Source organism: Candoia aspera, chromosome 5 (assembly GCF_035149785.1).
Source record: "Candoia aspera isolate rCanAsp1 chromosome 5, rCanAsp1.hap2, whole genome shotgun sequence".
Classification (NCBI taxonomy): domain Eukaryota; kingdom Metazoa; phylum Chordata; class Lepidosauria; order Squamata; family Boidae; genus Candoia; species Candoia aspera.
This window is the reverse complement of record NC_086157.1, coordinates 111,804,650-111,827,067: the sequence shown is the minus strand read 5'-3', so window position 1 is coordinate 111,827,067 and position 22,418 is coordinate 111,804,650. Positions and strand designations below refer to the sequence as shown.

The 22,418-nt window shown below is 43.7% G+C and overlaps 1 protein-coding gene and 1 non-coding gene across 4 annotated transcripts; both read right to left on the bottom strand.

The window, feature by feature from the left end:
- Positions 1-316: 316 nt before the first annotated feature.
- Positions 317-21,299, bottom strand: ALG8 (ALG8 alpha-1,3-glucosyltransferase). 3 transcript variants are annotated; one of them, XM_063305943.1, is made up of 13 exons: positions 21,171-21,299; positions 19,031-19,109; positions 15,053-15,246; positions 12,668-12,777; positions 12,379-12,446; positions 10,701-10,827; positions 9,559-9,662; positions 8,263-8,383; positions 5,421-5,560; positions 3,894-4,033; positions 3,110-3,207; positions 2,018-2,090; positions 317-1,205 (listed from the first exon to the last, which is right to left on the bottom strand). In XM_063305943.1, exons 1-13 carry the CDS (start codon positions 21,263-21,265, stop codon positions 977-979), a joined length of 1,578 nt encoding a protein of 525 aa, XP_063162013.1. In that variant the 5' UTR covers positions 21,266-21,299; the 3' UTR covers positions 317-976. The 3 variants fall into 3 exon arrangements, with proteins under 3 accessions (XP_063162013.1, XP_063162014.1, XP_063162015.1); XM_063305944.1 differs by having other exon boundaries at positions 19,031-19,098; positions 21,171-21,284; XM_063305945.1 differs by lacking the exons at positions 19,031-19,109; positions 21,171-21,299 and having other exon boundaries at positions 15,049-15,200.
- On the bottom strand, positions 17,936-18,072 carry LOC134499418 (small Cajal body-specific RNA 3). The gene has a single exon (XR_010068139.1). It is a non-coding gene; the product is annotated as a small Cajal body-specific RNA 3 (non-coding RNA).
- Positions 21,300-22,418: the final 1,119 nt, after the last annotated feature.

Below are 22,418 nucleotides of genomic sequence, written 5' to 3'. Positions count from 1 at the left end.
GCGTTCATTGTATATAACAGTCCCAAGGCTTGATAATGCCACCTCCAAGTTAGAAACAGGTTTGATGATCCATATCTCCAACAGATTTTATCTAGCCAAACATGAAACATCCTTAAACAATCTGACAACTTTCTTTGGTAAACCGCATCCAAATCCTTTTTCCAGCAATAGCTATTTAGTTTCTTGCTGTCTGTGAATGAGAATTTATAAGCTTTTCTAGCTAAAAGCACTGAAAGATCTTCCCTGAATTGGTCTAATTAGATAGTTTTGCTTGTAAGACACATCTACCGTTATAAATTCTATACAAGGAAACAGATAAAAAAATGAATTCTTTATTCACATTTTTCACCATGGATGATAGCAATTGAACTTTTTCTAGAGATCAGTGATCCTATAATACAGAGTTGGGGTACCCAGTCTCTCTCCTTTGTGTGTGTGTGTCCAAAGCCCTCCCCTGAAATTTGCAAATCTGTTTTCATTTTAAATCAAAATTAGGAAAATATATATTAAGCTTCCGTTAGATCGAATGTGCCTATTTAAGTTTTAAAAAATTATCTCCTCGAACCCTCCAAATGGACACAATTATATTGTCCCCGCTCCCTCTGGATATGTATCAGCACATTCCTATGGCCTTTGGAGGCAGAATTTCTTAAAGAAAAATAAAGCAAAAATGTTGATTTTTCCTGCTATACCAACGGTGAAAAAACCAGTATTTCATTTGGGTCAAACTGGTTTTAAAAAAAACCTCAGTCCCATTTTGTTTACCATTAAAAGTTGTTTGATAAAGTAAATTCCATCCTTTCTCACTCTGGAAATAGCCCAGCTTCTTGATGATTTTCAGGTTCCCAAGTCTTTCAAGAACGAGGGAGCCGTTCTGGAACTGGACACGATGTTCAATTTCAGCAGCAGTCGCCGTTTAGCCATTGTGAACTTTCTGGAATGATCCTTGTCGCCTTGGAGCCCCCTGTAAACATCATTATTCTTCTTTTTGTTTGACTTCCAATGGTCCCGTGAAGGCTGAGATATATAGTTTGAGCCAGGCATAAATGATGCCTAAAGCACAATAGACCGAGGTGAGCAATAAAGGGAGAAAAGGCAGTTTTTGTGCCCAGGAGGTAAAAGGAAACACTATTTCACAGACAATTTCTACGGGGATTAGCCCAATGAGGTAGACTGCTTCCAGCCAGTTCAGCAGAGGCTCTTTCCTATGGAGACAAGAGAAAAGGATTTTAATAAGATTCCTTCATAGTCTATCACACTGTTTCTCAACTTTGGCCACTTTAAGAGGTGTGGATTTCAACCCCCAGAATTCCCCAGCCAGCATGCGCAAGGTCCCAAAGCAGTCTCCCCACAGAACAACCCGATAATGAGGGTTTGATCGTAGCTCATCAACGCACAGGAACCTTCTCCTTGCTTAGTCTGGCTAGCATCTTGAGCTGCAGATGGCAGGGTTTCTTGGCACATCCCAGCTCGCTTGCTGAAATCTCGAGATTTCCTTCATCCTGGAATACCTTTACAAATTTAGTCTTTGCCAAATAAAATTAGCAACTCTCCTTGATTTCCTTGTTTGATCTGCACTTTTCATAACCAGCCCTTACTTTCCATCCCGTGACATTCACACCATGTCCTCTGGAATATTTCAGAACATTCAGCGCAAAACATCCAGCTAATGACCAATATAAACCTTAATCCACACCACAACTACCTGCAACCTTATCTCTGAGCGAAGCCAAATGAATCCAGCAGGACCTGCTGCTGAGTAAACAAGCTTTGGGTTGCATTCTGGCTTCTTGCAGCCCACCCAAGCCACAATCCTCAACTAGAAAATCAATCCTACTGAATACCCAGTGCTTTTTCCTTGAAGTAGAGCGGCAGAGGATCAAACTATCAACAAAACCATCTGACCCAGCCACATCCTATCGCTTAAGCATCCATAGGATTGGATGGTGCGCAGAACCTGATCGCTTGGCCCTGGGGAAGATTTTTCTCTTTACCTATAAAATTATTTAGTTCTTACCTAAACAGGGCCCTCAGCGAGGAGAAACTGTACACCGAAAAGAGGAGCATCAGCAGTATTTTAATAGGCAGTTCTGAAACAAACAAAAAGATTTTGTAGCAGCAAATTCCATGAAAGATGTATTGTGGGAAAAAGTGCAGGTAGTCTTCGACTTACAACCATTCATTTAATGACCGCTCGAAGCTATAACAGCACTAAAAAAATTAGTTGCGACTGGTCCTCGCACTTATGACCGTTGCAGCATCCCTGCAGCTACATGATCAAAATTCAGGCACTTGGCAACCAGCTCGTACTTACAATGGTTGCAGCATCCTAGGGGTCACCTGATTGCTGTTTGTGACTTTCCCAGCCTTCCCAAATAAAGTTACTGGGGGAAGCCAGATCAGCTGAACCACCACGTGATTCACTTCACTACCGTGGCAAAAAGATCGTAAAATCAGATGTGACTCACTTAACAACCGCCTCGCTTAGCAATGGAAGTTCTGGTCCCAATTGTGGTTGTAAGTCAAGGACTACCTGTATTCCCTTTTACATATCCTGTCTCACACCAACCTTGTGCCCTGCGTGCACTGGGAGAAGACTGGAGTGGCACCATAGCCCAGACAAAATTGGTACAGCCCCTGCAAGTTCCTGCTTAAATCAATGCCGTGGGATTTTGTCCAGGATAGTAACTCATCCACTTCCACATGGAAATGTAGACTTGATCCAAGCACTACCAAGCCTGTGATAGTGGGGCATCACTTGGAGCCAGTCTGGTGTAGTGGTGAAGGTGCTGGCCTAGAAACCACGAGACTGTGAGTTCTAGGTCTCCCTTAGGAATGAAGACCAGCTGGGTGACTTTGGGCCAGTCCCTCCATCTCAGTCTAATCCACCTCACAGGGTTACTGTTGGGGGGAAACAGGAGTGGGAGCATTATGTATGGCACCTGGAGTTGGATCAAATAAAGCAGGATGTGTATCGAACAACAAATAAATATAAACAATTTGCCACTGCTGTAGTCCAGCCATCTTCTTTCAGATATTTTGCTTCGGGAGACTAAACAGTATCAAAGCAAATTCCTTTTTTCAGCAAATGATGAGAAGCAAAACATACCTGGTGCGGTGAACAGCAGTGGGAAGAGAGAAAAGTGCCCTGTGGTGGACAGGATTAGGTAAATACCAGCATCCCTTGACCTCTCCACGGACAGCAAGCTGAGAACAGAACAAACAAAACTGAGAGAGGACTCTTTAATGAGCGGATTCTGCCTTTTCCAGACCCTGTCTCAAAACTGCCGCCATCATTCAGTTCTGGGAGTTGAAGTCCACACATCTTAAAGTTGCCCAGATTGAGAAACACCGCTCTAAAGATTTCTTGCTGTCCTGGTGTCTCCCTTGCTGTTCTCATTTTTTGGTATCCATGCTGCAAATTCCAAATTAAGCGTCGACAAACAAATTAGGAGCAACACCCCAGCTTTTCAGTCAGATTCAAATCCGGGGACTGCAAAAGCAATTGCAAAACCTTTTTCTTTCCTGTAAGTACTTTGGGATTGATTTGGAGGTGTGTTCTGGATTGTTGCCTTGCTGAAAAAATCCCACCTTCTTCCAGCTTCAGTTTCTTCACCAACTGCTTTACAGTTTTGACCAGTTTTGGGGCTGTTCTAGCAGAGATTTTCCTGGTCTTCAAGCCAATGTCCCTCAGCCTGTGAAGAAAGTGCTGCCGCCAGAGGGACGCCTGGATTCTCAGGACTGCTGAAACAATGCCCAACTCCACCCTTCGGATGCATCGCTTGTGGTTAGTATTTATGATCAGGCCCAACCTGGCCTTCAATAGCCTCCCCCACCCCCACAAGGTTTTTCCTTGGTTAGGCAGCTCTGCTGTGCAATGACCACTCTCTTACCTCAGAGGGAGAATGGCGAGGAGAATTGCTTTCTCGTGGACGTGCCAACCAAACAGAAAGGAGCTTAGCGCACAGAGAACCAAGCACCTCAGGAATCCTCTGGGCCCTTGGGGTTTAAACCAAAGACAGAAAACAGAAGGCTAGAAATAACAGGTAGAAACAGAGCTTCAGTGGGTCTTCTGCCAGCAAGCAAGTCATCAATCAATGGAGGCCTCCCTTTTCTGTCATGCACTAGACAAGGTGCTGTCAAGCTTTGGATGGCTTTAGGCCACCACAGAAGATTAGCTGCTGCCTTTCCTCTACAGGCTTTTCCTGGCACGGATCCCACCCAAGGAATTCTGGGAGATTTCTGGCATATTTCCTGAGTCACGGAGTGAGTCACCTGCTCTTAATTTAACTAGCGGAATCCATGAATAGCACCACAACTACTCTTGAAGAGAGGGCAAAAAGAAGACAGAGATATGAAAAGTAACAATTAAATGAGAAATATTACTCAAAATATTAAGCTAGGTCTGATGTTGGGGATGAAGATTCATGCCAGATCAGATCCTGGACTGAGTTTGTAAGAACCACACTAACAGCTCCTGCTGGAGCAGACCAAAAGATGTATTTCTAATGGCCAGCAAAGTGTTTCCAGGAAATTTTCATTATTGATTGTAAGCAAGAACCCTTTCCCATCATTTACCACCCATTCGGCCATCACAGGTAGGATCACTTATCTCCTTTCACTCTGCCTAATGTCTAAAGCAGAGGCCATCTCTACGTCCTATTGAAGGAAATCTATTATTCTGTAAAATGAATGGACCAGAACCCACTAGACAGACCCTTTTAGGCACCGTTCACTTGTTCTATGTGGTAACAAAATCAGTTGCAGAATTGCAGTTGCACAGGAAGTGGCATTTTTGAATGCTGCTGCTTTGTATATATTTTTAAAAACCCCAATCATAGAAAAAGGCATCAATCCTGCTCACTAGCTTTCCACCTGGAAAGCATTCTCATTAAAATGAGACCCCACCGGCAATGTAAGACTGAGCAGTCCATATCACTAACTATCCAAAACGATCATACATGCTGGCCTGCAAAGCCATCTTTCTGAAATTCAGGAAGAAGATTTGAAATATAAGCTCAACAACCTGAGAAGAAGAAAATCTAACTGTGCCTAGAGATTTTCCAAGACTGGATCCACTGTTTTAGCCCTCCCAATTCTTGGCATCAGATCAATCTGCATTAGCTTCGTAGTGAAAAAAGGACCTTCCAATTTAACATTTTATGCATCTGTAAGAATCAGGAACAGTAATATTTAGAACTTGAGGGTTTTTTTTAACCCATGACTATCTCTTGCCCAGTAAAAGCTTCACCTTGTGAATTGCTGCATGGCAGGGTTCTGTTAAGTGTTTAAGAGCAGAGTCAGCTATTTTTAAGGATATTGTAGACTGACAGGGATTGGGATGTTCTGAAATTCAACGGATGTGGCCAGAGCAAATAAAAATATAGCAGAATAGAGAGGTCACAGTGGTTTGTATTTACCAGCACTGAGATAGCAGTACAGAGTAAGGTTGCCAGTGGGGTCACAGAAGGAAGGACGCTGTGTTGAAATTCCTGGACCAGCCCTCCAGTCATGGCTGCCTTAGGCATCTTTGCAGGGTCAAGGAATTGATACTTCAGTCCTGGCAAGTCAATAGGAAATGTGTTAATGAGCCTAGATGCACCGTCATACCCACAAATGTCTGAAATATATTTGCTTGAAAGCCAGGATCAACCCTTCTTTCTACACTATCTATCTGCAAAACAAGCAGCACAGGGCTGAAGCCTCAAGTTTCGGAGAGTTTTAAATTAACAAGCCCTGATGGAAAGGGCTTTGCATTAACTTTGCCTCTGGCAATTACTCAAAGGAGTCTTCCTCTTCCTCCTAATTAAAATTATATTCTGCCCAACTCCCCATGACTCTGGGCAGTTTGCGAGTAAAAACCAGAAAAAAAAATGTCCACAAACAAATCAAACACTGCAGAAAGATGGCTTAAATCAAATCCTCTGAACCAGCCTGAGGGGGATTAACATTGTTTTACTTCTCTTATTCTCTGCTTCAATTTAAGGAAGCCAAGGCTGCCGTCCCAAACTTGGTAGACTACACTTCCCATCATGCCCAGCCAGAATGCCTCACTGGGCCTACAAGGAATGACCAAAAACACCTGGAGGACACCTGGATAATAAAAGCTGTTTAAGAGCTAAGTGGAAGAAAACTGGAAGAAGGAAGTAATTATACTAAGAATTTACGAATGTAATGCAAAAGGGAAAGAGAAGAGTCCATTGGAGTTCCAATAATAAAATAAAACAAATAACATAAAATAAAATAGAGTAGAGTAGAGTAGAGTAAGGTAAAGGTAAAGGTAAAGGTAAAGGTAAAGGTAAAAGGAAAAGGAAAAGGAAAATAAAATTTGCAATAAAAGTCCTAGCTGTGGACCATTTCTGGGCCATCAGTATCCTTTCTGTGCCTCCCCCAAGACTGTACAAAGAGGATGACGCCCAAAATTAGAATTGGGGGTGGGTGGTTTATTTCAGAGAGCTTCAATGAATTTGAAGAGCCACAACGTTCACCTTAAAATCTTGCAAAGGCTTTTGAAAAGCCGCTTTAACCCTTAAAACACCCTCTGAAAATGCTCCAGATTCCATCCACTTTTGCAGCGGAGCTCTTGACACGTGGAGCAATGCCTGGTGAGGCCCTCAAGCCGATGGAAGCTGCACATCTCTGCATAAAGAGCGGAGACCCATCTGCCACTGTTACTAATCCCATTTGGCCCAAATGTAAAAATAGTCTTGAAGCTGCAATCTGTTGCCCCACATCCTGAAATTTCACTCGCCTCTGATGTTAAACAGAAGCAAGACAGAGACCTAGATATACTCTACTCTAGAAAATCCCTCTAAAATTGCCATCACAGAATCACAGGGCTGGAAGTCACCTTAGTCATGCAGTCTAACCCCTCTGAGTGCAAGAACTGCCAGCACCCTACTTTCCTGGGCAAAATAGGGAAGATTACTAAATACATTCAGAATGTCTGTATTAAGTGTAAATCATTTATTTACACCAGACGAACAATCAAGCAGAAAACAATACCCTAATAGAGGAACCACAGAGGAGAAAACCACACCCCACCAACACTGGCAGGGCAAGCTACTGGATATAGGCAGGGAGGAATCCCCACCCTCCCTCGCACTGAGGATGTTCCCTGGTCGGGCCATGAGATGTCTGCACGCAAACAGCCAAGCTCAGAGAGCACCAAGGACTACACACATCATTTATTTCATTTTTATTAATTGCATCCACTTCTTCATCTTTCTACCTTTAAGACTGACATGAAAAGCAGAGCTGGTGAAAAGCTTTGTCCTGCCTATGCCAAGTTGCACATCCCTGAGATACAGGATCTGAAAAGGGGGCCACTTGATGTAACAAAACCACTGTTCTGTTCATTTAATTTATTTAAAGCCCTTACCTCCTGTTCCCCATTTCAAACCATCCCAAAGTGAATGGTCATATATTTTTATGCAGGTTTTTGTAAAAAGGAAGAATGGAAGAAAAGCTATCTGGGCAACAGCTGTTTTATTCTGTTGCTCGGAAGCAGCAACATTTTGCAACAAATGCACGGAGGGTTAAAAACATGCATCTTTATTTATGATTGAAGATCAAGCACAAATCTGTAAAACACTATTAAACTCTAGTAAGGAGAGCTCGTCCCACTCCAAGCATCACACTGAATGATCTGCTCTCACATCTTCACAGCAGCTACATCCTGAGAGTTACAAGATACTTTACATCCCAAAGAAGCAGAATGATTAAAAAAGAAATCATTCAATCTCCTCAGGTAATCCTGCAGTAGGGAACTCATGTATTTTAAATGCATGTCCTTATAGAAAGGCCAGTATAATATAACGTGACATATTGTTTCAGAGAACATGGACAGGTTCTCTGGTCCAGGGGAACTTCACGATATTTCTCTTCTAAAACATAAACAGAAGAGCATTATATCTAGCCCTAAAGGGCCCCATACTTAAGCAGGGTCACCTTGTCGGACCCTGGAAGTGCACCTTCTCTGGTATGAGGTCCCCCCTGAAATCTGGGTGGCTCCCACCCTATTGGCATTGCAGAAGACCTGGCTGTTCTCCGATGCCTTCGGCTAGGGTGGTTGGACCCCCTGTAGGATGGACGGAGCTTGCTGTTAGCCTGACTTGCCATCCTGTTTATTGTCTATTTTATCTGGATTGTATACTGCTGTTGGTTTTTATGCTGTGAATCATCCAGAATCGACTGAAGTCAGGTGACGTCCAAGTTGAATAAAATGGACAGACGGACAGACAGAAGGGTTAAGGTACCTACCAAGGACTGACAGAATTTTGTCAATGGAGTTATACACCGCCCAAATGTTTGGGGCCCAGTATGCATGGCAGAGGCCCCGTTTGAAAGGGAAGAGGCGAGAGAAAACTTGAGGAAGCTGGCCCTAAATGGGAGAAAAATAATATTAATCTTCAAGGAGGTTTCATTTAGACCAGTGTCTTTCAAACTTGGCAACTTTAAGATCCATGGACTTCCAAGTTCCAGAATTCTCCAATCAGTATGTTGAGCTGAAGTCCACACATCTTAAAGTTGCCAAGTTTGAAAAACCCTGATTGAGACCAAGAAACCAACTGACACTTATGACATTTTAACCGTGTTATATTAGGAATATTGCTACGTTGGTTTTGTAAGCTAACTCTATTTATATTTATTTATTTATTCAAATTTATTATACCCATTCAACTCTGACGGACTCTGGGCAGTGTATAAACCCAAAAAGCAGTAAAAACAATTGCCAACATAAAACCACACAGGCAGCCTGGATTAAAACCATCTTAAAGTTTTTAAACACCAATAACAAGGGTCCCAAAAATACATTGACCCCCAGCCTTGGGACCAAAGCTGATTATTTTGTGGAAGTCTGGATGGGAAAGCAGCTCCCAACTCCAAGAATAATCAATAAACCAGTAAGTAAGTAAGTAAGTAGACGGCCCACAACTAAACAGCACCCTCTAAATTAAGATTTCCACTTGATATTCCCCAGCTCTAAATCTGACTTGTACATATGTAAGTGTATGTGTGCACATACGTGCATACACACATGCACATACATGGCACATATAGATACATTATATACCACATATCTAAATAGATACATACACTTAGGTTATTTACGAACTGTATACACCTTTTATATCTAACAGATACTCAATTACTTATTTGTAACAACTGTATGCCATTTACATCAACCTGAAAGTACACAGATAGTTAATTATTTTTTTAATAAAATTTATACGCCGCGTAGCCCTTTAACAGCTCTGCTGCTTCCAAGGTACAACAATAAAGGGTAATGGCTATAAAAAACAAAAGGTGGAACAGTAAGGTCATAAAGCTTGGGGAGACACAATGTTTTCCCCCTCTCCTTCCTAAGCAACGATCAAGATGGGGGCCTGTGGCATCGTATTCCATCAGAGGGGCCCCATCACAGCGAAAGCCAAACTGGTTGTTAGCATTGCTCAATCATTTATTTTGCTAAGTGATTAGAGCTGTTACTGAGGAAGCCGTCGCTCGAGGAAGCTTCTTAAAAATGTCTTTCGGAAAAGGACGTGGGTTCCTTACCCAAGCCAGAAATGGTCCCAGAGAAACCGCAGAAACAAGGCAGACGATTAATCCCAGGGCGATTAAGCGGCGAAAGCTGAAACTGCGCCATCGGAGAGGTCCATCTAGAGAAAATTAGAGTTAGAATGATGATGATAGATTATTTCAAACCTGCTAGATCAGACCACCTTTCTAACTAGACCTCATATTCTGGGAAACCACAGTTAAGGTATGCCAATTTTTTCACAATCAAATCCTACCCAGATCATTTTTCCTACTGTGAACAGATAGTTACTGCTCGAAGGCAGAAACCTTTCTGTCTTCTGTTATGACGCTCTCTTAAAGCCCCATATTGCCTGATGGGAGTTCCTGGCAAATAGGACAGGAATGCTCAGCACCATGGCCAGTTCTCTGCTGAGAAATGCTGCTTCTCCACTCTCTGCTCCACAGAGATTTGGAGCATCTACTTGAGACTGAATGCATGAAACTGCTTTTCCAAATGAGGCCAAGGAGAAACAGGGAAGCTGTGTGACCCCCACTGGTCTGTCTAAAAAACAGAAGCCTCCATCTACATGAAAGTATATCACGAGTACTCATGAACTGATAAACTTAAGACTTAGATGACTGAAACACTTCATATGGTGCCCACACTGACAATACTCGCTGCCTGGTATTCATTAACCGGAGTTGGTGAAACACTAGTATAGCCTGTTATTTTTCATGAAAAGTGGTTTATCTGCAAGGAAGGAACTAACTAGCCTGCCACTGCTGCCTGTCCATGAAAAACAGATCTTAACCCAGCCAAATCCAAGGGACATTGAAGGCTGTTCTACTGAGCCCTGAGCTAACCGTTGCCTGATAAAATATAGCAACGGTGCCTTCCAGACGCCCTGAATCGCAGGTTCCTCAGATTTTCACACTGCCAACTCAACCATCACATCAACTAGAAATTCTAGGAATTGTAGTTCACCACGTCTGAATGGGCCCAATGCTGGAAAGGGCTACAAATCACATCAGTTAGGAATGATGGCTGATGATCTAACTCTTGACCCAAACAGGAGTTGGCACAGTATTCTCCCCCTTTTAGGAAAACACACACACGCTTCCTGACTACTAGAACCCAACCCCTCTGCCTTCAAGGTATGAAATCATCAGCAACATGCCTGGATTACTGGCGGTGAAGCAGTAGGATCGGAGTAGATACATGCCGTAGGATGGGGCTACATAGAGGTAGATGTGCTTGAAATGCAAGAGGACAGCAAAGAGAAAAGCTCCTTCTAAGTGTCTTTTCTGGAAAGAAGTGGGGACGGGGATGAGAAGAGCCAAGAAATTAGTTAAAGTAAACAAACATCAATTGCCTTTATCAAAGCATGTTGCCCAAGAGTTGGGGCTTTGGGTAACAAAGCAGAAGTTTAGCAAGACAACAAAGCAGATGCTTTGCAAGACTCAGGAAATCTTTCCTGGTCCATCGTAATAAAAATATTAACATTTATTTGAATAGTTAAAATGTTATTTCCCAAAAGGACACCACGTGCCTCCCCATTAAACAACCGGAAACCACCACCACTACTTTGTGAGATCTGTTTCCATACAAGTTAACATCACAGGATATGGGGAGAGGGGAAATATGCACTCCTGCTCCGTCTCACAAGACTGCCAGACCGCAAAGATTCCTGACGCCAGCATGCAAGGGACACAAAGGTGAGGTTTGACTCACGTTGGCTAACAATGTGCAGGAACAGGGAAAGAACCCTATGAACGGGATGTGACTCTGGAGCACGCCTGTCTCCTCTGACTCGCTAAAACTTTCCTGGTTCTCATAAGCATCTTTCCTAGGCCTCCTATTAGCTGGAAGGCTCAGGAATAAAAGCTAAGCTCTCCTGCGCCTTCCCTGTTAATGCTGATTGATTTATTCATTCGCTGTATTCAATTTTTATACTACCACTAATATGCAACTCTCTGCAGTGCACAGAGATGTCAAATATCCACAGTATAATTCCATATATATTACAAATAATTAAAATCAGCAATCCACATTACCTTAAGGTTTTGTTTTACAGGTAATCCTCAACTTATGACCACAATTGGGACCAGAAATTCTGTCGTAAGTCGTTGCGGTCGTAAGTCAAGTCACCACACGATCGGACCCGATTTTATGACCATTTTTACGGTGGCCGTTAAGCAAATCACTGCAGCCATTAAGCGAATCATGGGTCATTAAGCAAATCACTGTGCTTGTTAAGCGAATCCAGCTTCTCCAACAGATGTTTTTTGCCGGAAACTGGCAAAAAAAGGCCACAAATTGCTATCGCATGACCACGGGGGTGATGCAATGGCCATAAGTGCGAGTACAGGTTGTAAAATACTTTTCCCAAGGCCGTCATAATTTAGAACTGCCGTTAAATGAATGGTCGTAAGTCGAGGGCTACCTGTATTTGGGGTCTTCAAATCAGTCTTGACTCCCGGTAGCTGCCTGGACAGGTCCCTGCTTTACAGGCAGCATTTTTGCAACTGGTTTCCCCTTGCTTTCTTCCTGGGGCTGAGAGAGAGGGACTGGCCCAAGGCCACCCAGCTGGCTTTGTGCCTAAGGCAGGACTAGAACTCACCTAGTTTTTAGCCTTGTGCCTTTAGCCAATACACCAAACTGGCTCAATCTAAGATTAGAGTGCTATTTAAAAAAACTTTTCTATGGCATTCACTGAACTACTTGCTAATTGAAAGACCAACACTCCCCACCTCCCTCAGTGAAACAGATCCCACCAAGACCAGCTGGGTAAATTTTCGTTTTATTGCCTAGCCCACCCCACTTTAAAAAAAAATAAAAAATAGGCTATACGTTACCTGGAATAACCGTGCAATAGAAAGCAGCAGGAGTCCGAACAGGAAACCGTTGTATTGGAAGTGGATATCTGAGATCGATTTAAGGAAGCCTACTTACTTCAGAAAAATTGCTCTAAGCAAAGAGGCATTTCAAAGTTAGTCCTTTGCTACAACCTTGGCTAGATTTAAAAATCTAACCACTAACAGATTCAGTAGATCTAACCCACGCAGAAGTTGTTTTTTGCCCTACTCTCATATGTGATGGAGGCACGGATCCGCATCTGCTGAAACAAGCAGACCGCAAGGATACGGTCCACAATTAAGAGACCAAAATTCCATAACAGAAGAGCTGAAAGAACAAACAGAGGGTTTTCTAGTGGGTCTTTTCCGCCTCGCTTCCCATTTACGCAACTGCAGCATCTGTAATGAAGACGCACAATCTCAGACACATGCATCTTACGGGGCACGTACAGTTTATCAAGCAAAAACACCCACCTTCCCTCTGCCTTCCCAAGCAGCAATTTAAAAATAATGCTGTTTGTAAGAGGAAAAGCTAGAAATCTACAAATTTAGGATAGGCCATTATTTCCAGCCACAGCGATGCCTGGCTTTTCTCACTCCCTGCTCCTCAGAAGCAAAATACGAAGATTCCTGCCCAATGGCTGAACGGAGGAGCAAGCAGGGTGTAGGTATGTTGCTGGCAACTCATCCTCCCCAACACAAGATGCCCTCTGAGCCCATTCTGGACAGGGCATCTTCTGCAATCCTAAAGTTTACTTGTTTTTGTTTTCTAAACACCGAACAAGCTTCTGTACTGATTCCCCCAATACTGCTGGTGGCAATATCAATACGACGTTTAGGCCAAGTATTTTATATGAAACAGGATGAATAAGCTACAGATAGCCCTTGCTTAACGACAGTTTGTTTAACAATGGTCTGAAGTTATGACGGCTTCAGAAAAAGGGCTTTATGACCTGTGCTCACACTTATGTTGCAAAATGTCGCACCACCCTGCAGTCACGTGATCGCAATTCGGGCACTTGGTAGCCGGCTCGCATTTACGATCAGTTGCAGTGTCCTGCGCTCACGATTGCCATCTGCAACCTTTTTTTGCCGGTTTCTGACAAAAAACGTCCATTGAGGAAGCTGAATTCACTTAATGGCCATTGTAAAAATGGTTGTAAAATCGGGTCTGGTCACATGGTTGACTCACTTAATGACCGCACCGCTTAACAACCAGTTTTCTGGTCCCTATTGTTGTAGTTGAGGGAGGACTACCTGTACAAAAACGTATTTGAAAGCATTAGCTGACAGCTTCAATAAGAGGCATAACCCCACATTCACTTGTGCTGACTATGTTCCCTAGTTGGGTAATGAAATGCCTGCAAGCAAACAATGAAGCTCAGAGAGCACCAGGAATGCCTATAAGAAGTATTCCCCAGCCCTCGGCCTGAGATATCAGTGACCGCACTTGGGAATTCTGCTAGGCACAGCAGGCCAGTTACTCTTCTTTGGCTTGGCTGCCCCCCAACCCCCAGGGAAGAGGTGATCTGATCGCCTCTCTCAGCCAGCCCTGGCATCTGCCACGGTGACTGAAAACAGCAACCCCCCTTTGCCACATCATTTCGAGAGCTACCAAGTCTGTTATAAATGGTGATCCTCTGAAAAAAGGTTAATCAACTCTAAAGCACCCAGGCATTCTGATCTGGCATTCATCAATTCCTCAAGTCTATCTTTAGAATGGTACCAACAGTCCACCTTCCTCTTCATAAGCTCTCAGACAGACAGGTATTCATGTGATATTATGTCATGCCCTCAATTTAAATGATTTCCCAGCAAATCTATCTTTACACAGGGTAAATTCCTTTGTGGTGTTTTTACTAATACTGCCCAGCAAGCGGCAGTAGACAGCTGGCTTCATTGTCAGATGTACAGGTAGTCCTCACTTAACAACCATTCGTTTAGTGACAGTTCAGACTTATGACAGTGCTGGAAAAAAAACGATTTATGACCTGTCCTCACATTTACGACCACTGGAGTGTCCTTGCAATCACAATTTGGGAGCTTGGCAACCAGTTCGCATTTATTACCATTGCAGCATCCTGTGGTCATGTGATTGCCATTTTTTACCTTCCTGGCCGGCTTCCGACAAGCAAAATCAATGGGAAACACGTGGTTCATTTAACGCCCACATGGTTCACTTAACACCAACAGTCATTCGCTTAACGACTGCCACCAAAAAGGTTGTTAAATCACTTAAAGACCACTTTGCTTAGCAACTGAAATTCTGGTCCCAATTGTGGTAGTCAAGCGAGGACTACCTGTACATGAAGGGACGCGGTGGCGCTGCGGGTTAAACCGCTGAGCTGCTGAGCTTGCCGATAGGAAGGTCGGCGGTTCGAATCCGCGTGACGGGGTGAGCTCCGGTTGCTAGTCCCAGGAAAAAGCAGGTAGAGACCAGAATACCAAAAGCATTCAGAAAGGTCACCTTCTTTTTCCTCCATACCCCAGAGTGCACCAAGAAGTTTCCCTCTTTTATTTTCTGTTTTTTTGTACTTTTTCTATTTTTATAATGGTTTTAAAGCTTTTATTTGTAAGCCGCCCAGAGTCACTTTTATGGTGAGATGGGCGGTGTATAAATTTAATAATAAATTTAAAAATTAAATAAATAAAAAATAAAGACACAACCACCTACTGGTACACAGCATAGATGTAGAGAGTGTCTGTGGTGATGACTGAAAGTCTTTGGAAAAGAACGGTCATATGGCTGGAGTAGTCGAGGTTTTGAATGGACAGCATCTCTTTGTCGAAGTACTTAGCAATGTGTGAAAGCATGTATTCGAACCAGGCAAAAAACGGAGGGTAATCTAAGGTCCACTCAGAAGTTGCCTGAAATTAAAAAAAAAAAAATAAGGAACAAGAATCTACATGAAAGCGGCACAAGTTGATTCTAACATTCAAACTGAGGATCCTCTCCAGGTCACCAAATCATAGAGCTTGGCAGGGTCATTTAAGTCATCAACTTAAAGCCCCAGCTTAGTGCAAGAGTCCAATTCCACATTTCCAGCAGATGGCTGTCTAGCTTGCAGATGAATAAATCCAACAAAGGAGAGTCCAGCATCTCTCAGGATGACTGGCTCTGCTCTCAAATCGCTCTCACTGCTAAGAGGTTTTCCCCCTCTAACCTTCAATTCAAATTTGGCTTCCTATAACTTGGATCTGTTATCCTGTGTCCTGGAATGAGAAAGAATAGGCCTTGACCTTCTGGAATGGACATCCTTTTATTTATTAAGTACAATTCCAAGGAAAAAAGGAGAAAAAATCATGCTGGTACAAATGCACATTTAAGAGATTATAGGAAATCCAGGTCTCCTCCCAAATGGACTACTGTAATGCAGTCTACATGGGGCTGCCCTTGGAATATCCAGAAGCTTCAACTGGTGCAAAATATGGTGGTGCGGACAGTTTAAGTGCACCCCTAGAACGGTACATGTTATACCTCTGCTCCATGAGCCTCACTGGCTGCCAGTTTGTTTTTGGGTCCAGTTCAAGGTGATGGTTATGACCTTTAACGCCCTTCACGGCATGGGGCTGGGTTATTTCAGGGACTGCCTCTTCCTAGATCTGGCAGAAGGAACATGTTACAGGACCCATCTACTAAGGAGTTTCATCTGATGGGACCCAGGAGGAGACCCCTCTCTGCGGTGGCAGCCGGCCTCTGGAACATCATCCCCCTTGTGGTTAGATTGAGCCCGACTCTACTGGCCTTTTGGAAGACCCTGAAGAAGTGCTTTGCCATCAGGCCTGGGGATCCCGTGGAGATACGAAGCCTGTGAAATGGCTGCATGGTGTGTGATGTTCTGATTGCACTCTCCTGTGTTTTACGTTTATCGCTTTTAATTGCTTTAGTAGTTTTTAATGGTTTTTGCTGTAATTGTCTTGGTGGTAGTTTTTGCTAATTTTAAATGGGTGAGCGGCCCAGCCATGTATGTGAGATGGGCAGCTATCTAAATTCAATAAATACGTAAATGCAGTAAGAAAGGGAGGGAAAAAGTGGGCAAGCATTCACATATGGGTGGATAACTAAGAAAATTCGAATGAGCAGCCGGTCTAAAGTATCATATAGCCGATGTATTCTGACACATCATCAACACCTTAAAGTACTATAAGGCATTTCATGTCCCGTTTCTAGGCAAAACACGACCCTGCTGAACTCTACAAATATTTAGTTGGTGCAGCTAAAATAAGGAAAAAGAAAAGCTATAAATAATAAAGAGTACACTAAAAGAATATATATACTGTGGTTATCACTCTGTTTTAAGACCTAGCTGGGTGAATTCTAAGAACACACTACAAAAACATGGACATCTGAGGCAGGCTCGGAATGTAGTTCTGTAAGAGATTCAGCATTTGCACAAACTTTCTAACCCTGGTGGCTAGGACAGGTGAAGGCTGTAGCCAGAGGACACTGAAAACTCATACCCCAAAAGGCAGATATGAATTAAATGTCTTAACTGGCAGAATTAGGCAAAAAACAGGAAAATTAATCAAGTTTTACAGGTAGTCCTCACTTAACAACCATTCATTTAGTGACGGTTCACACATAATGGCACTGCTGAGAAAAACAACTTATGACCGATCCTCACCCTTATGACCACTGCAGCATCCCTGCAGTCACGTGATCACGATTTGGGTGCTTGGCAACCGGTTCACATTTATGACTGTCACAGCGTCCCGTGGTCACGTGATCGCCATTTTCGACCTTTCCAGCTGGTTTCCAGCAAGCAAAATCAACGGGGAACTGTGTGATTCACTTAACGACCACATGGTTAGCTTAACACCTGCAGTGATTTGATTAACGACCACAGCAAAAAAGGTTGTACGGTCGGGTCAGATTTGCTTAATGACTGCTGTGCTTAGCAACCAAACTTTTGGGCCCAATTGGGGTTGTTAAGCGAGGACTACCTGTAATAGCACTCTTGGCAAGCATAACTTGTGCACACCAGAGAGTTAGCTTCTCCTGATGCAGAATGATGGATCTGAACTCCTAGTATAAATGGAAAGAGAAATGGCTTGGAGCTAAGAAAATTGCTTGAAAACCACAACAGCAGTTGGATCTGGTGGCCAAGGCAACCTTTTTGAACTCAATTAAAGATACCATCAGAGAAGTGTCACATTATTTATTTTAAAATAAAGGAATACGAAATACAATCATCTTTAGTTTAGGCCATAGCCTCATCTGCTACTTTTTGGAATGCTGCCCCAACGGCCCACCCAAAATCTAGGGGCAACATTTATTCCTGCCCCTCCCCCCCATTGCACACCCACACACCCTTTGGAAAAGAACTGCCTCCAGTCATGCTTTTCTTAGTAATGTGCAGGGGAAGTGTGCCTGGTGCTTCCCCTTCAAAGCTAAAAAAATCCACTTTTCCCAGCTTTTAAAAGGACAGTAAGCTGGCTCCTTTCAAAAGAATTCCCAGAATCTGTTTCAAACGTCCCATTTTGCTCTTTCAAAGCTGGAGACTGGACTTACACCAAACCACTGCAGTCAGTCTCTGTTCTGCTGTTGCTCTACTTGCATGTGCAAAGGGGAACGATCTGGATCAGTTGGCTTGGCTAACCCAGACAGAGACCTTCACTTTACTCTAGGAAGACTGATGGCACAGGCAAAAGAGACTGCATTTGCCTGCTCTGGAGGTTCATTCAGCTTCCAATGACAACAAGCTGATCTTAAAAGCAGACTTTCTGATTAAGCAACCTCTCTGGGTAGACCAAGTACAGGCAGTCCTCGACTTATGGCCACTTGTTTAGTGACCGTTTGAAGTTATGACAGTGCTGAAAAAAGTGGCCTACAACTGATCCTCATGCTTAAGACTGTTGCCACATCCCTGCAGTCACGTGATCAAAATTCAAGCGCTTGGTAAACAGCATGTATTTACGACAGTTGCGGCGTCCCAGGGTCATGGGATCACCATTTGCGACGTTCCCAGCTGGCTTCTGACAAGCAAAGTCAATGGGAGAAGCTGGATTCGCTTAACCATGTGATGTGGTCTTAATGACTGTGGTGACCCACTTAACGACCACCTTGCTTAGCAACAGATGTTCCAGTCCCAGCCGTGTTCGTAAATCAAGGACTACCTGTAAGCATGTAATGAGCCTAGCTCCTAACTCACCTCATCTCCCCCTGCTAACTCTGAAATGGCAGTTTTGCCATGGATTAAAGCAGGAACCTGGAGGGAGCTGCCCTGGATTAAAGCTAGATTAGTGCAACGCTGAACTACAGGCACAGATCCATTTCTGCTCCAATCCCGTTCCAACAGCTGCACGTTTACACTGAGAAAGGGAAGGTTAACTTTTGGTAACAACATCATGGGGAGGAGGATGGAAAAGAGCAACGGAATCCGTGGAGATTTCAAACAATTTGCTTGCAAATTTAATGGTATTTCACAGAGACTTAGGGTTCGCTAGATCGTGCAGCAAAAGAAATCCCCAGAAGATCCTTACACAACCCGTGCTGGACATCCATGTGTGGGGGAAGTGGGAAGTCAGGGACCAGGTGTGGAGAACCCATCCTTTTAAAAGGCACAGCGCTTGGCTCACCTACGCAGGGCACTAGACCTCACTGTTCTAAGAACCCAGGGACCTTCCATGCAATGAAGCGTCAGACACTCACCTCGTAATACCATTGAGAGACTGGTAGGCTGTGGGTAACTGCAAGCCAGTTCCTGTGCACTTCGAAATCTGTGGAATGACTACGAGGAGTTAATGGTTAGTATCCAGATAGAGGTTTTTCCACCCTCCAGAGTTATCTCACGATCAATGTATTGAATTATTCTCTTGCCACTGCCTCTTCCCATCTTTGGACCTGCCAGACAAGAAACCCTAAAAGTGGAACTGATGCTCAATTCTAAGAAAAGGCTCTGCCTGGGCACCGTTTCGCAATTCATTGGCCTAAGCTGAGAACCCTTCTTCAACTGCTATAGGATAACAGGCAAATCCACAGCAATGCAGGCAGCAAAAGCTAATATGATTATTGTACGCCACCCAGAGTCACTTCCCGTGAGATAAGCAGCTATATAAATTTGACAAATAAATAAGACAGACAGACAGACAGACTTGCAAACTTGGCAATTTCTTCAAATTCCTTCCATCTGTTGACCAAACCGCTTCTCCTGCATTATTGAACATAATGGATACTTACCACAATTGCTGCAGTGCAGTTTTCTATACTGTTTTCAGAACAGACAGGGCTTGGCCTAAACCAGTGTTTCTCAAACTTGGCAATTTTAAGATGTGTGGATTTCAACTCCCAGAATTCCCCAGCCAGCCTTGCTGGCTGGCTGGGCAATCCTGGGAGTTGAAGTCCACACATCTTAAAAGCTGCCAAGTTTGAGAAACACTGGTCTAAACTAGTGCGCTTCCTGCACGAAATTCCCAATTACACTCATTAATGTGGCATCACCACAGCTTATTTGACCTGTTGCCTAGAATATTACCTGGGTCCCTTGCAGAGAATCTGAAACAGGACACACCTTCCTCTCTTTGCACAAAAACTCCCCATGCACTTACAGAATAGAAACTAACATCTGGCTTGGGGTAAAACAAGAAGCAGAATTTGGCCAATCTCCAAAATAAAAAAGCAGGCCAAGGTTTTAAAGAACCAGATGGAATATAAATGAAAAATAACATACAGTAGCACAATTTTCACACTTTCAAACGGCTGCAAATGAATGAATGTTTCATATGCATGTTTTATGGTTTGCTACCAGGGGGAAGGCAGGCACTGAATTTCACCTAGCAGTTCCACTTCAACAACAGGCCAAGCCGGACTTCCGGAAGCCTGATTTTATATATAACTATAGCAGGGTTATTATATGCACAAAGATGGAGAACTGTTGAAATATCCACAATGGAGGAACGGGTTGTAAAGATGGTAGAGCGAGCAGAGATGGCAAAGCTGACCTGCTTGGTCAGGATAATAAGCACTTTTTTATAAAAGTACTTATTATCTGGAAACCTTTTATGGACTTTTTGTTGAAAATGGAAAGAAGTGAAATGGTGATTCCTGGTTTTGATGACATGAAAAAGGATGAATAAGGGGCTGAAGGGATTACGGTAATGTTAAGGAAGGAGAAGGGAAAATTAGCTTGTAACTGCTGTAAAGAAGGGTAGAAGCCACATTTGTTTTTCTTTAACTGTATTGTTTTCCCCATTTTTTCTTTTTCTCTCTTTTCTTTATATATTTCTGTATTTCATCCATGTAAAAGCCCTTAATTAAAATTATGTACGAAAACAATAGGCCAAGCTCGACTTTTTAATTTATGGATTTATAAACTGCTTCAATCAAAGTGACTCAAAGCAGGGTAAAAGCCTGCAAGCCAAAGCAAGAGCAGCATACAATATACAATAAACAACCCATAATATATAATCATCCACTTTTTAAGTTTATGGGTCAATGTGCAAACTTGGGTTCATTCACTAACCAGGTTAATTGTAGAGAATAGGACTAACAGTTAAAATTCCAAGAGAAACCTCGAGAAAATGTTTCCCAACAGACACCCTCTTACACTACAACCCACATCATCCCCAGCCACCACGGCTCGTACCGACCAACAGGACTTGGAAGCGTGGCTAAGAAGAGCACCGAGGGAGGGGTGACCCTCCGGGAACAGCCACAAGGGCACGATCAGAGAAGGGCGGGGGAAACTCTCTTGGGAACAGCCGAATCTACAATGGCGGCGGCTGAACCTTCCCCGTCCCTCCACGCCCCTTTTAATCAGCCTAAGGACAAGTAACGAATCCGGATGTCTTACTACGTCGGAATGAGAAGGACTTTCAGCAACGTAACCCCGAAGGCCAAAGCCAGAAACGGGCCCCTTCCTCCAGACCAGACTCCGCGCGCCGCCATGATACGCCGCTCCTCTCCCGCAGCCAGACGGAAGGGGAGCTACTGCGCATGCGCCACAAGGTAACCGATTGCCTCCCGCTGTTTTTTTCTTTTTTTAATCGTCCTTGACGTCCGAGCGTCTGCGCAGGCGCTGGGAGGTAAAGCCTCGCGCCTGCGCGCTGGCTTGGGTGTTGTACGTGTTCATTCATAAATAATAGACGGAGATAGTTAATAGAGCTTGGAGATATTTAGCAGAAACAAAGAGCCGCGTTGATTCAGTGATCTTAATATTGGAAACGTACGAAAGACTGCAGACATGGACTTCCACCCTGCTGCATGTTTAGTTGCAGCGTCATACCGCGACTCAAAAGTAAGCCACGTTGAACTCAATAGAATTTATCCCCCAACGGGAGCCTCGTTTGAGAGAGCATCTCACTGGAACTGATGGGAAAAGCGGTGTTTTTCAAGCTTGGCCACTTTTAAGTTGTGTGGGCTTCAACTCCCAGAATTCCCCAGCCAGCCAAGCTTGAAAAAAACCTGGTCAAGACACATCATCATCAGTTGCTGGAAAAGGAGTCTCTCTATCAAACTGGACTTGCAATAAAGCTGATACCCTGGCAGCTGGCTCATTGGCCCACCTGATTTCTTATAATTTTAAACATTTTTAATGGAAATCTGGCATTCTGCAAAGCAAAGTACCACTCTTAGGCACAATCTATTTCCCGTAATGTTTCTGGTCCTGTCTGTCTGCCTGTCTACACCCAGAGTCATTTTGAGATGGGCAGTATAAAAATATAATAAACAAACAAACAAATGAGTGTATGTATATATATAGGAGTAACAGCCTCGTGTGGCGGAGAGGGGTAGGCGGCAGTATTGCAACCGAAACTCTTCCCCACAACCCAAGTTTGATCCCAGTGGAAGCTGGATTCTCTCTCAGGTAGCCGGCTCAGGTCGACTCAGCCTTCCATCCTTCCGAGGTCAGTGAAATGAGGACCCAGCTTGCTGGGGGAAAGGTAATTAGGACTGGGGGAGGCCATGGCAAAGCACCCCGCTCTATAGTCTGCCAAGAAGACGTCGCAAAAGTGGTCCCCCCCCAAAGGGTCAGGCATGACTCGGTGCTTGCACAGGGGACCTTTCATGTATAGGAGTATGAGAAGTATGTAGATGCTCC

Excerpts from the sequence above, each read along its gene's own strand:
- ALG8 (XM_063305943.1), bottom strand. The coding sequence starts at position 21,265 with ATGGCGGCGCGCGGAGTCTGGTCTGGAGGAAGGGGCCCGTTTCTGGCT. Across the intron at positions 12,447-12,667 it reads TGGTCTCTTAATTGTGGACC|ATATCCACTTCCAATACAAC; the intron begins GTATCCTTGCGG and ends AATCGATCTCAG. Across the intron at positions 8,384-9,558 it reads TGGGACCATTTCTGGCTTGG|GGCCAGCTTCCTCAAGTTTT; the intron begins GTAAGGAACCCA and ends TCTCCCATTTAG.